Source organism: Anneissia japonica, unplaced genomic scaffold (genome assembly GCF_011630105.1).
Source record: "Anneissia japonica isolate Jap-2015-1 unplaced genomic scaffold, ASM1163010v1 scaffold5825_len372023_cov165, whole genome shotgun sequence".
In the NCBI taxonomy this organism is placed as follows: Eukaryota; Metazoa; Echinodermata; class Crinoidea; order Comatulida; family Comatulidae; genus Anneissia; species Anneissia japonica.
In genome coordinates, this window is record NW_022751237.1 from 100,378 (window position 1) to 115,960 (window position 15,583).

Below are 15,583 nucleotides of genomic sequence, written 5' to 3' on the forward strand. Positions count from 1 at the left end.
TATATATATATATGCAGGTATATTATATAAAATAAATTATAAATTATATATTGGCCTAATAATTGTTACATAATGAATTTACACTCTGCGCCTCATGAGCGACTACAGTATACATGTCCTACATTGCCCTTCAAAAAGGTCCTGAGACAACTGAAGACTCGGTCTCTAGAGTCGAACCTCAGACAGGGTGCATATGACTTGACTGACCAAACATTCTTGGATTATCCTCCGAGTTCAACGACACAGCTTCCATTATTCAATGCAGATTTTTTTTTTACCGGCTAACCACATCAAGAACTATTTAGATTGACGCATGTGTTTTTGAAGTTCATCTGTAACTACATCAAAAAAGTATGTTTTAATATACCTATAGCAAATAATGTTCTAACTAGCCCAACATATAATTCCAGAATTATAGCAGATATGTATTTTTTTTAAACTGATGTGTACGCAATACAATAGGCCTACTTGAAGTTGATGTGTGGGCTAGAGGAGCCAAGGATCCTACATCGCGAAACCTGACAGTTATGACCTTCCTTTATTTTAACTTAAATCAACAGTAATCCAAAATACACCCTTCTCTCCTGCTATAGAAGATACCATTTGCTTGTCGTCTTGTATCATATTGCAAACGATTTTCATTAGATTTCTCCAGCGTTGTTTCTCCTCTACAAATCTGTTCAACACAATTTAATTCTCAGTAGGGTATTAATATCATTCTGTTGTTTGACTTAAACATCACGTGTTACTGAACATCATGACGTCCTTCGTCTTGCAAACAGTAAACTGACATGAGATCTTCCGCAACGGATAGAATGGAAGCTGTGATGACATATTTTGTTGGGTGTACGGTAAGAATGGCCCCGGAAAAAATGGCCCACGAAAAAAATGGCCCCGGAAAAAATGGTCCCGGTAAAAATAACCTCAAATGACAGGTAGGTAAAAATGGCCCCAATAATAAAATTCTGTATTAAAACAGTCCTGATTTAAAAAAAATCATTATATGCATTTTTTTAAACTGAAATAATTTAGTTTTTAAAAGGAATCTAACATCAAATAAATTGCCATTTACATTTTACTTTTTGCAGAAATTACATATTCAATGATAAAATATTCAAAAAATATTCAAATATTTCAAAAAAAAGCCATGAATAACACTTTTTATTTTTTTTTTTCGTTTGGGGCCATTTTTACCGGGGCCATTTTTTCCGGGCCATTCTTACCTACATTCATTTTGTTGGTGACTTGGCCTTCAAATAATAGGCCTAGACCTGGATTTGGTGCCAACTGATCAACCTATCGATATCGTTGTTTGGCGATGTCGACGATATGATGGTTAATATTAATAATAGTAATACTAATACTGTACATTTGAAACGATGATGATGACAATGACGACGAAGACGTGATTGTGGTGAGGGTGATATATATGATTTTGATGATATAGGCCCAGATGATAATGATGATGTAGGTCTACGATCACGACCGTCAACGTCATCATTACCTCATTTTTGTTTTGTTTCACATTCGCAATCAATGGCCACCTCGTGATTTAGACACAAATAAAAGAAATAAACACAAAAGGTAAATTATAATCGCAGAGTTGGAGAAAACAAACGCAAATGCAAATGCGAATATTGTAAAATATGATTTTAAATCACTTAACCTACCTGAAGTACTTGATAATTATTTTCTGTAAGTTAATGCTTACAAATAATGTTAGAAGGAGAGTAAGGTTTTATTTTACTCGGATTAAGAAGAACAAAATAATATTGTATTGCAAGATAATATACTGTACATTTTATTTCATGTATCACTATTATCTCAGTGATAAATGCATCACTAAAATTACTGCTAGCAGATTCAATAGACAGTTTTTTTTTGGAAAGTTAAAAAATAGTGCTCAATCTTTCTGTTAAAAAAAATCTTGGTCTACCGTAGCAGCATCATGTGAGTGTCGTAAAGTTGTCGTTGTGACGGCGTGATCGTCTTTTGCATTTGTACTCATTCGTAGTTTTTTAAAACAAACAGCGGCTGGTAAGTGTTATGAATTAATCCGCTACTTCTGAATAAGCCTATGTTACAGTAAATTGTACTGAACCTATTCGAAAGAATTCGATTATTAGGTGATACGCTGCTACAGCGTATCACATTGTTGTTCTTAAGATTTTTCTTATTTATTTATTTATTTATTTGTTTCTCCTTTTTTATTCTTTCTCCCATTTTTTGTTCGCTGCTATTCTCAAAAACGGCACATGTTCTATTCTTGTTATGTGGCTAGCAGATAGATGTACATCTGAAGTTTTGCGGGTGACGTCACAGTCACGTGGCGTCATCTACGCGCCTGTGAAATGTTATGATTGGTCATAAATGCCTCACCAAGAGGCATTTTTTAATGACACTTGATCACAAGCATACTTCATATTGAAGGGTCAACCTTTTGTATTAATCAACGTCTGCGCGCGCGTCATAACGTGCCCGTACGCGTACGTTAAAATTTCAAAATTCTCAAAATCACTTTTTGACTAAATTAGAGCACGTTTCATGCCATTTTGAGCATTTCTAAATTTTCTAAATTTTTTGTTCCGCGCGCGCATTTTTTTACGCGCTTAGCACGTACGGAAGCCATGAATTACGTTTTTTTAAAATACATATTTAAGTTTCTGACACTGTATTCACAAATTTCCGTTATTTTTCAGTCATTTTAGGGCCAATAGCAATTCCGTACGTGCGTATCGAACATACAAATCCGTTTGTGAAAATATGCCAAAATCATGCCTAATTTTTAATCAGTTATAGCGCCTTAGGATGCGTGGTAAACCCTCAATTTTTATTACATATTCTTAAAGCACATGAGTTGTAGATATGATTTATAGATCATAATGGCTGATCGGACATTGTGACGTCATCATATTGCCATCTGAATTCAAAAACTGAATTTTTATCTATGACGTCATTTGTTAAAATACTCATTTGAGCGTATCTCGCTTATCCTTCATCGATCTTCTCCCAACTTTGATTATGTTATAGCTGAGACAATTCTCTTTCATATATGTGACTTCTTTTTACATTTTGATGTCATTATGATGTGGTCAAAATAAATATTTTTCTGACCCCCTCATCTTTTTTTCTTCAAAACTTTGATGACCCTAATGATGATCCTAACCACTCGCCATTTCTGAATCATATTTAGTGGGCATAAACTTCAGGTCAGGGTTGAATGTCATGTACCTTAATTTTCTGTGCGTGCGTCATAGCGTGCGCGTGCGCGTGCGTTAAAATTTAAATACGCTTATTTTTTTTCAGTTATAGCACCTTAGGATGAAAGGAGACCCCCAATTTTCATTACATATTCTGAAAGCACATGACTTGTAGATATGATTTTATAAATCATTTTGGTTGATCGGATATTTTGACGTCATTAAATTTCCATCTGAATTTTAAAAAACTAATTTTTTATATATGACGTAATAATTTTTATACGGATTTGAGCGTATATCGCTTATCCTTGATCGATCGTCCACTCATATTTTCCTTTAAATCTTTGTGAAATTCTATGATTTATCATAAATCGACCTCCGCCAGAGAGCGGCAGACTGGTTTAGAACACTGACACAAGTATACTTCATATCAAAGGTCAACGTTATGTGCAATTACTGTCTGCGCGCGCGTCATGACGTGCGCGTACATGTGCGTTTATTTTTAAAGTCTCTTGATCACGTTTTGACCAATTTAAAACACGTTTCAGGTCATTTTGGACATTTCAAAATTTTCTCGCTGAGGAACATCGGATCCTGAGTATCACCTAAAATTCGTCGAGGATGATTTCAATCTAGTCTTTTTATTATTATTGACAGTGGTAAACGTATGCAGAACAGTATTGTGGGCTATAACTCTAATCACAAACATGTAAACCTTCACATGAACTTGCGTTTGAACTCTCATATAACCGCTTACTTGCAAAGCTCAAGGAAATAAAAGGCACTGGTAAAAAGAACAATTTTCACCGGCTTCAGCTAATAATTGACTTTTGAGGTTTGTGATATCACACACTTGTTTAACATGGTTCTTTGAACTTAACGGGCTGGGTTTTTTTTCTCCTCTTTGTGTTCACTTCAGTCAATTTTGCGAACGATTTTCCAATCTGTCGTTTGATATGGAACAGAATAGTTGAAGAGGTAGGAAAATGGCCCGAAGGTGCAATTCTTAATCACAACATTCCTGACGAGTTCGTAGCATTGATATACCACCACCGTTCGTTGAACTTGGGTATAAAGTAGAACACCAAACAAGAGGATATAGCCTGCACGATGTGAATGTGTTCTCAAAAGAGGGAGTTTGTTCTCCCGTTCATTCACCCTAACTTCTGTGTTAAAGTTTAAAGCATATAAAAAAAAATAAAAACATTATTATTTAAGTACCTACTGTTAAGTACGAGATATAAGCCTTCTATAATTATGTAATTTATGTAATGTTCAGACAAATAAGTTCACTACTCAACTGAATTGACGCACTCATAGTTTTATAGCATCAACTATACTACAGTATTTTACTTCTGGAAGGCCTATACTTATATCAAGGCACGCGGCTAGTAGAACACTCAGATGTAGACCTACATTCATTTTTAGAAAGACTTTAGTCAGAGTCATTTGGTCTATGTGTTCATTTCACCCTAAAGAGAGGTTCCAACAACGATTCTAGACATGTGTTTGATAGCGGATATTGAAACATGTATGTGAATATAAAAGAATTTCTCATCCTTGCAATGTTTGCAGCGATGCTTATTTAATTCGTATGCCAATCTGCACCAAGTTATTGGGAAAACTAGTGACATGTCACACAGCTTAGATTTTTCACAGCTGCGAAAGCTAGTGTGTGTTTGACTTTAATAATAATTGAAAGTTTCTAGACATTTTTAGTGCTAAACCTTCGTTCTTTAATCATCTTGGAAATGTCATTTAATTCGATTATGGTCACAGCTACAAAAAGCTACCTGGCGACTGTAACACCAAGGTTCATCTTCCTCGTACAATGACGCCGAATAAAATGTCCAATAATTTTCTGGTTATGATAGTGACAAGGATCATTTCCTGTAAAATCATTGCTTGACGTTCCGGGGGAAAGAAGCCAGGTCAAACTGCTATTTAATTTGTGAATTGATTGGTTCAGAGTATAGACTGTCGACTGCAACTGCAGTTCCAAGATTTGAAGTTAGTAAAGGTGATTCGTGATAGTTTATCGGCCTTCTCAGCCAATAAGTGATGAGTAAATCATAACGCGCGCGAATGACAGACGATGTGTGTTTGAACCCTAGCATATCCTATCTATGTATTCCTCAGATGCAAATTTTATTTTTTAATTTATAAAGAAGAAAAGTATGCATATTTACATATTTCGCTCACCAGTGTATAATTCGGAAATATTACGTTTGATGACAAAGAACGTATGCAATCGGTTGAAACATGTAACTCTTTATCTGTCAACACGTGTAAATTTCTGATTTATTCAACCCAATAAATCAATTTTGATTTAAGTGAGGTCGTAGATATGTTCATTATCGTTAATTACCGTTTTGCATCTGGATTAACTAGCTTGATGACTTAACTGTCCATTTCAAAATAAACTATTGAGTACGATAGATTCAACATAGGCTCGTCCTCATCACGTTCGTTAATTATACGAAAACACAACGAGCGAGCGAGAGTTTCTATTATCCTATGTGTTTAATTACAAGACAACCACGCGAAGTCACGTTCTCACGTAACCGTATACGTAATCACTAGGCAATCCTGTATGGACGCCCCCAGGGACCCAATACTATCTTACAAAATAAAGTAGCTCAATGTATGCAAATCTTACATAATTCGTGCTATGCGAAATATTCTTCAATCATTCGGTAATATTAGTCTGTATGCCTCTCCATTGAAATCTTACGCTTTACTTAACCCTCATTTCCTCTTAGCACAAAGCGAATCAGGCTGCAACACAAAGCAAAACGCGTTGAGAGCACGTGCGAGTACACATCAATACTTAAGATATATATATACCAAAGACAAGAGAACCAAGCTATACAATTCCAATAATTCTAGTATTTGAAGTAATTGTTTTATACGCACGTATAGGCCTACAATATACGCATGTGAAAACGAAAAAATATTTTCTAGATGTGTACCGTATGTACACCTAATTACAATTAATCGGCTACCAATAACAACCAGCAAATTGTTTGTGTATATAATAATTATCGATAACGGCTAACGGTTTAATGGATATCAATAATCAGTAAACAGTTTATCAAGTGTCAATAACAGTCTAAAAAAATCATAAGGGAATTAATAGTTTTTTGGATGGATAGCATTCAACATTTTCTTGGTGATATCGATAACAAACCAGTCGATAAACTGTCCAGGCCCGTATCCAGCTTTGAATGAAAAATTTGCTTTCTTACGCCCTAGTAGACTAATTTGAAGGCATTTTATCATGTTAATCTATATTTGTCCGTGAACACAGCGATAGGGCCTATCAAAAAATTACCAGTGGAGGACATGGAGAAACAAGCAAATTGTTTCCCAAATGAAAAATACTACTGTATAAATTCGTAACCATTACGAATAAAAATTCAAAATCAATTCTGCTTTTAAATGAATAATAGCAAAGTTTGATGTAAAGAGTGGATTAAAAGCGACTGTAAATGAGCTGATTCAAACAACTAGAAGCATTTGAAACAAATTAATCAACATTTTTATTCTTGGCATCGACAGAAAACATATATAGAGGTATAACCATAATTATACTGTATGTATACGCTATCTATCCATTGAACCCGTGACGGGGTATACTGTATAAAAGGATCATCATGATACGAGTAACGTTGTACGTTTTAATAGCAACATCACTTACATTTTTTTTTATAAGAGCACATTTTATTAGAAGAATGAGGCTGTCGAAATTGCGGAAAATTAAGAACAAAATAAGAATAAATTAAGGCTAAGTTAAAATGCCACAAGTGAGTTTTTTTTTTTATTTTTTAGTAGTAGTAGAAAAACCATTACGACACGAACGATTATACTTGTCTAAACCGGGGTGTCATTCTAGCATTTTGACTTCATTGCTATACACTGACATACCGGCTGGTAGTTAGGGGAAGATACACATAGGGTGCGTTCGAGCCAGAAAAAAAAATTTGATTTTGTGCATTGTGGTCGCTTTTAAAATGAAACTAAACTACAACTAAACCAACTAAACTAAATTATTTAACTAAAGCTTTTTTGATGGATGTTTGACTAATGTTAGACTAACCTCAGATAATATTGAATATAGGATCTGTGGACTAACCAAATAAAATTCATCATCAACCCGGTTCCTAAGACAAGACTTATACGGACACACAGACCGTATACAAGGGCTTTGACCGCCATAGACTTTACTCAAAACAGTTCATGTCTTGATTTGGACACCCGGGCCATAGACTCCGAACCACATCGCGTGTGAAAAGGATCCAATAAGGAAATACGTGTTGATCATTTGCCAATTGAGTTAAATCCTATTCTAGACAAATCTTCACCATAAAGTACTTTTTATACTTAAATGTTGAGAAGAAACCCTATTGTTATGTACACCTATATATGTTACTCCTAGATTCGAACTTCCAACGAAAGCAGCACTGGCCCAGTTGGTTAAGCGTCTGCATAGACAGCAGAAGGTCCTGGGTTCGAATCACGTCCATGCGATTTTTTCCACATTACCGTTTTAAAAATTACTTATAACGAGATCCAGCCATTGTTTCCTGCAGCATTGTTGTTTTTCAGTATTTTACCTTTTAAGTTTTAATTTTCAATAGAATACGCTATAGGGCCTATGCTTTTATTTGTTTTAAATTCAACAATGATATCTTTAAACGTGGCGTTTCCATGTGGTCATTATAATGTTTTGTTTTCCAGTTTAAATATATATATATATATATATATATATATATATATATATATATGTTTATTACATTATATTAAAAAAAATTATATTTAATCATGTGCAGGTGTTGCTTTTACAGAATCTTGCGTTTATACACGTGTGCGCTTGTGTTTATTACACGTGTTTATTTTACAACCGTACACGTGCTGCTGCGTGTATGTTGTAAGGTGTGCGTGCGTGTGCTGTGTTTGGGCGATTGCTTAATAACACACATGTTCATTTGTGTTTAAACACAGGCGCGTGTGATTCTAAATCAATCTAGCTTTGTATTCTTGCGAGACAACATCAACGTGATTCCCTTTATATAATGAATTCCCCCTTTGCATTTTCCCTGATATGCTACCGTATTAATTATGAAAACAGTACTGACTGGCCATGAACCTGTGCAATAATCAGTATGATAAAGATAATTATAGGGTTCATATAACGTTCACTCTTATTGTAAGTGAGACCTAAGGTGGTTTCTAACCTAGACTTTAAATTCATCTAATAATGGATACAAGCTACGTTGCATATACAGTGATTATATCTTAATTGTAGAAAACTGTACATCATCTTTGCTTGATTAATTATGTTGTACACGACGATAGTGATAAGACGCACGCTTGGCAAGGTTGCCAGGCGAAGTTTATCTATGAACCTGCTCACCCGCCTGTAGGCATAATTCATTGTTATTCCTGTAGTTATTATTTTTTAAAGCGTGATTCTCGGTTTCTCGGTTGGTGTTCGGTATTTGTATAAATACATACATTTAAATATTTAATGTAGTTAACTTCTCCGCTTAAAATTATAACAACTATAGGCCCTAAATAATATTTTGATCTAGGTTTTATTGATAACGTAGTAATCAGGCCTAACCGTTTTGATCTCGGCGAACATTGGCATGCAAAAAATTAAGCCATTAAATAAAATCATTCAGTTAAATTTGTTTTATATTTTCAGGTAATGTCGGTGTCAACGTCTTCAAGTGAGTGCGACCATGGAGGTGGCGAATCGTGCAATGTCAGAGACACAATTCTAGAAAGCTTACTTCGTGAAGACACGGTTCAGGATAGGGCCTTGCCTTCGTCACGCATCGAAACGCAGCAAATGTGTAGATGCCCGTACATACGTGTTCACCTTGCGTTCACCCCAAATTCACTCATCAACACTAAACTTGCCAATTGGCTTGTGCGCTGCGTGGAATTCGCCCGAGGCCTGCCGCAGTTTTCATCGCTGTGTGTTAGGGACCAAATTAGTCTGTTCACGTCTGCCTGGAAGGAACTTGTTATTTTGTGTATGGCACAGGCGTATTTTCGTTATACTGTTGAAACAGACGATGGAACACTCAGTAACTCGGATCAAATTGTTTCCAAATCTGGTGGAGGTAACTGTCCCGGTAGGAGAGCATACATGGAGGGTGTACCGACCAAGAAGGCCGTTGAACAATTGCAATTTGTATTAAGTAAATTTTGGGAAATTAAGCCAGATGAAAAGGAATATGCAATTCTAAAGATGCTCCTATTATTAAATCCAAGTATGTACATTTATTTATTAAAATTCATTAGGCCTAAAGAATCTAGAATACCGGTATACTGTACTGTAGAGCAGATTAGATGACGCCATACTCTGCACTCATGCACATCGTCAGTGGTGGCTGTACAAAAAAAAAAAAAAAAAACCCAAAAAAAAAAAAAAAAAAAAAAAAAAAAAAAAAAAAACCCCGAAAAAGGGTTGTCTAACAAGGCCGGAGAGGGACCAAACTACGGGGCCAGAATAAAATCCCTGGTGGGGTCATGAAGAGAAATTGTATGATTTAGAATGGCCAAGAATTATACACTGTAAAAACAGCGTGGAGCATTTAAACACAAAGCTCCACGCAATGTTGTCCCGTTTTTGGTGACACGTTTAAAAGCTAAACGTGTTTAGGCCCGGCCTAATGTGTTTAGGTTTCTGACGTGTTTAGCATTCGATGTGCTTAGGTATTTGACATGATGTCAAATACCTAAGCACATTTAATGCTAAACACGTCACGATCCTAAGCACATTAAGATATATTTAAACACGTTTAGCTTTTAAACGTGTCACCAAAAACGGGACAACATTGCGATCACACTAAACTTTAGGAACGACAAATTATTTTAGTCTGACACTCGTCGTGTCGATGACCTCGTCGTGCCATCGAATGATGGGATAGAGTGGTCCATGATTGTCCGACGGAAGAAAATTCCCCCTGACCCCCAACTGGCACCGACACTGCATATTCGTCACCAAATGCATGTATCGAAAGTGTGGCATTCATATAAATATTTAGTACATAGCCAGCAGATTTGGTGTTCATAAGGTGAATAGGCCTACACAAATATAGGATTTGCAAAACACCAATTAAATATTGATTGGTGGTGTATCGATATGAGCTGCACTAAACAATTCTATTGGCATATTGTACTGCTTTGAAACTAACAAACCAAACTAAATGAAAACTAAAAAGACTAGGCCTACTTAATGTGGTTTAAATTGCGGTTCATTTTTTACACTTGCAGACATGAGAGACCTGACGGCAACAGCAAGTGTGGAGAGAATTCATGAGTCTATCCAATCAACGTTGATGGAATATGAAAAAATCTGTTATCCAAACGACTCACTTAGGTTGTCCCATCTTCTTCTGCTTCTGCCCGGAGTTCGTGGATTTAACAAGATAACGTTTGAGAACCTTTTCTTTCGACACCTTATCGGGGATACAGACATGGAATCGGTTCTTGTTGAGCTGATGCAGGACGATAGAATGCGCTGAGATTCCTGTCGATTTTATTATTGGCCTGTCAGACGTCGAATCATCCATTTGTTTCGATGAAGTAGTCACCACAGAGAACGCTCAGTGGGGGAGGACAGTCGAGTTGGTGGATCCATTAAGGGTGGTTTACTGCAGGCCTGCGTCTGTTGCCGAATGTAGGATGGGATAAAAAGATAATGTATACATTAAGTAGCTGAATTAATGCGGGATAACAGGAGTAGGCCTATTACGTGAACATTACTGCCACATTATAAAAGTTAATTTGGAAATGATAGAGGTACGACAAAATGCAATACGTATCGGATGACATGCGCATGTGTAAGGTATCGGTAGTGCGCGAGTTTCACACGGTTTTAACGCAGTCTCAGTTATTTAAACACGCTTCTAATTTATTTAAACGTATTTTAATTGAATGAAACACTAATACATATTCTTTATTGAGTTGAAGTGGTGGTGAGGGGATTTTACCAACATGCTGTGGACAAGGATGTAGGCCTATGCTATGTGATCAACTCCAAATGCACACATTGTGGTGTAATTGAATTTCACGCGAAAAGCAATAAACAAACAGTAGCCTACTGTGCACGAATATGAATGAAAAGGAGGATGTCCATCTGCGAAATTACACTTGATTTTATATGGGAAGTAGGTTTCGTAATGTTGGGTGGGGATGTGGTGTGGGGAGGGGTCAGACTGGTCGTAAGCAACATTCGCCACTGAAAATATGTCGTTAATCTTATATCATGATATTATGTTAATGATTAAGAAAATGATTTTATTATTGAACGTACAGTATTCTAAAATTGACTAAAAGCAATAGATACTGTATTGTGCTTATGGTAATGTCATATTTATTCCTACATTTCGATTTTACTGTTAATAGTTGTTCCGAAATAATCACATTTTGACATCGCTTAGGGCGTCCAGTTGCATTACAAAGGGTAACTCAGGTTTTATATGAGGTATCGATGTTTTGGTCGCTTTCCATGTTTTCCATTAGCTCTTGATTTGTAAAAGGAACTTGATGTTATTGCATTCCTCGTTTTCTGTGAGGCTGGCCTCCTTGGAATAACCTTGAACCGAGTGTCCTGTTTACGAGGTATAACACATAATCGCGTCACGCTCCGATAAACGCGTTTAGCGATGCATTAACGAGTTATTCACGGCCGAGATAATGACAGTCGGATGCTGATAGCATTGCTGCGGTTTCTGTTATCTGTAATATAATTATTTTGTGAAGAAACTGGATAATCATTAGACATTGAACTAGTACTAAAAAATAATATTTTAATATACAATGACAAATAATACAATGTACACGTAGGCCTACATTTAAGCTCTAACGTGATTAAATCAAATACTCGTATTGTTTCTTTGTTAATATTCGATGCTGATCGATTATTAATATTAATAATTTTTCCGATAAGTCGTGTAACGTAATTAAATAGGATGGTTTTATCATTGTTGTGTTATTTGCGCGTCACAAAATTTATAGCCAAGTCAACGTGAACTGAACATTTATCCCGGAATTGATTTTTGCAAAATTAGTAGCTGTGTTTATTTCATGTCTGTTACAAGACTTAAGAATGTAGAGGAGTTTTTAAAGAAGACGGGGTTACAGTTTGGTGTACATCCGTATACCTATCAGGCTAATTACCGTATCATTGTTCTCTGTAAATAAACAATATCAACTACAAAGAAACTCTATTTAACTGAAATTGTTGATATTTTTAATGATTTTTAAAAAGTATTTTGCTATGTCTGCTTTCGTTTGCCGTCCCGGCTAAATAATTTCAATTCATAATACTGTACTACTACTGTACAACTGAATTCCTCTGTTTGAATTCGATGGAAACGACTTGGGCGGAGTTTTTTTAGAAATTGGAGTATGAAGAAGTACACTTGTAATTTTGAATCATCCTATATTGTTGGATCATAATCATCGGTGATGTAGGCTACGTTAAGAATGCGATCGATTAAATAATCCTCACTGTTGTAGGCCTAAATATTAAGGAATCTCTATGATTTTTTATTTTTCTGTGGTATAATCGCATGAGGGGAAGCGCGGATCGTGACTATACATCTAGCCTTGCGTGATATTAGAGTGTGACATAATGAATGAAAATGGAAGGACGCAACTATCTCATGAAGACCTCTCATGAAGGTCACAGAATTATTGGCATAGGAGGTAATAATGGACCTTTCCGCTAAGCCCCGCCCCTTGGATATTGTTGCTAAGGTCCTACAAGGCGACAGTGTTAAAACATAGGCGAACACGTGCGTTTGTGGGACAACACGTGTGTTTGTGAAACGCGCGCGTATTCCTAGCGCTGTTCTGATTAGTCAGTTGTTAAGTTTGATTGACACTCCGGAAAGGTCTATTAAAGGTATGTTCTGCTTGGCACTCTTATGTATGATTATTTAATATATAGCAATTATCGTTCGTTATATCAAAATACTAACTATTAACGTGAAAGAAGTAATAAAGGCCAATGTATATGCAGGGTGACCAGGGACGTTGTGGAACTACAGTAATACCGAGTTCAATCGGAATAGTGTGCTTTTGTTATTCCGCACGTTTAGGGTCAGTCGGCCCACTTGAGAAAACAGATCAGTTTAATATCACCGATAAGCCTATTTGGCGGTAGTCCCCTCTGGTGCTGTGAATGTAAAAACTTCTAAAACTAGAAAGTACGGTATAAAATAAAAATTTATGAAACACGCTCAACTCCATAAGTACCCTCAAAATCCGAAAGGTCAAGAGCCTAGTCATACAGATGATGAAACATGGTAAGCTACCATCAAAATCAATGATTCAGACAAATAACTCGATAAATATCAAACATGGCGGTCGTATCGCGCTGATCAGCAACGTCAGAGAGAGATCTCTCAGTTATCAAACTTAGTACCTGAAAAATGTATAATCATCATAGTTGAATAATTCTTTTTATACAATGCATAAAATTGCAATCATATACAGTATCTATGAATATTTCTTTTGACACATTGTGTTTTTCTATCTTATTTCGACATAAAGTGCGTTTATAGACAAAGTTCAACGAAACTCGTTTCAGTTTCCCTCATTTTTCCACGTCTTTACAAAGTTTTTAAGTATTTTCTTTATAAATAAAAACTGAATGGGCCCGACGGAAATTGTAAACCTGGTTGTGTTGAACTAGGCCTATTGCATTGACTTTACATGTACTGTAGAAAGATGTGCAAACCTGTAATTGAGTGGAGTTGAATAGCTTGAGTGGTTAAGATGTTTGCCATCTAATCCCGGGGTTCTGGGCTCAATTCCTCTCAAGGCAGGAATTTTTCTCACGACCAAAAACACTCCACTCCCTATGCTTCTCAATCTCTAAGCCTCATAAAAGAGACTTGATTTATAAAGCATCATTCTCGCCCTGTCAGTAGCGAGTGTACTTGCTGTAGAATGTAAAGGAAAGCTTGACGCCCAACACTCTCAACCAAAATAGTAATATTGTACTATAAAGGAAAGTGTTCAGAAATGTAGGTCTATGTCATGGTCATGTGATTTGAAATCTGAAAAGCAGGTCGAGGCTAAAGCTTATTGTGTCTTGTCAAGATCTACAATACGAGACATAAAATATCGTTCGAAGACATAATATGGTACTTTGGACGTAACTTATTAAAATGCTGTAAATCGATTATTTTTTTGAAAACATAATCATAATAGGCCTAAGACAAAATAATTATTACGAAACAAAATTGTATTGTAAATCTAGAATCAATGTACTGTACTTTAAGAATATTTGTTAATATATAGGCCTACCATTAATGATGACAGCAGTATCTGATAATCAAACTGCAGATGGATAGGAAATTGCTCATCTGTTCTCAGCTGTAAGGGTAAACAAACCTTAGAGGATTACCGTACCTATTTAGCAATTCGTATTGTAGTGTATCCGTTTAAAATTTTTCCTAGAATTTTTTTTTCTGATGATGTTGCATCAAATGCTTAATAACTGGTTGGTTATAAACATATATAGATTAATTTGTGTCGACAACTCTTATATTTATTGTACAATTGTAAAATAATGGTTGGATAAATCTTTGCTAAAAGCTATAGTGCAGTGTATATTTATAATTGATGCAGAATAAAAGAATAGAATTAAGAACAGTGGTTCGTTTATACTTTTTTTTGTAACCTTAATTTTAATCTTTCAATAAGGATAAGAAGTGATTTTATAACAAATTGTTCTCATATATTACACTGTTTTAAATATTTTAAAAATTATATTGGGGATGGGAAGGGGAACCAAACATACTGGTCATGAATAGGCCTAGCCACGTAAATATGGAATTTAGTTGTGTTAACTCTGTGAACGGGTCCTAATAAAACCAAAGCCTGTATTTTATGGGGGATAGTTTAAGTCCGCCGGTGTACGACAATTTAGGTGTGGAGCCTAAATTCGCAATGAAGCTTATATTTTTGTAACACGTAGGCTCTGCCGGTTAAAAATGTGTGGTCTTCGGTAAACGGCTTTTCAGCAGTCGTACATTATTCCTAATATAGAATAACAAATTAAGTAAATACCTGTATATCAAAAACAATAATTGAATGAAGCAAAATTGAGACTTGTTTAGCACCAGTCAAAAAGTCATTCCCCTCACCCGGGCCAGCACCACCCCTAAACACCACACCCTCTTTTTGATAGATGCTCGTCCAACGGCTAACCACACCACACTGTAAATTATATTTCCACAAATTAACATTAATCAATCACAACAATAAGAGTATAGAATGAAACAAGTTATTACAAGTGAGACAGGCTTTATTACATTACAAAGTGCGACAGCTCAGAGCGCGCGACAGGC

At 35.8% G+C, this 15,583-nt stretch overlaps 1 protein-coding gene across 1 annotated transcript in view; it reads left to right on the plus strand.

Moving 5' to 3' along the window:
* LOC117121615 (retinoic acid receptor RXR-gamma-like) overlaps positions 1–14,880 on the plus strand; it is a 16,462-nt gene extending 1,582 nt beyond the window's left edge. Inside the window, exons 2-3 of the mRNA XM_033266853.1 lie at positions 8,911–9,484; positions 10,491–14,880. Coding sequence (XP_033122744.1) covers positions 8,914–9,484; positions 10,491–10,741 — 822 coding nt within the window. The 5' untranslated portion in view covers positions 8,911–8,913 and the 3' untranslated portion in view covers positions 10,742–14,880. The remainder of the gene's footprint in view (positions 1–8,910; positions 9,485–10,490) is intronic.
* Positions 14,881–15,583: the final 703 nt, after the last annotated feature.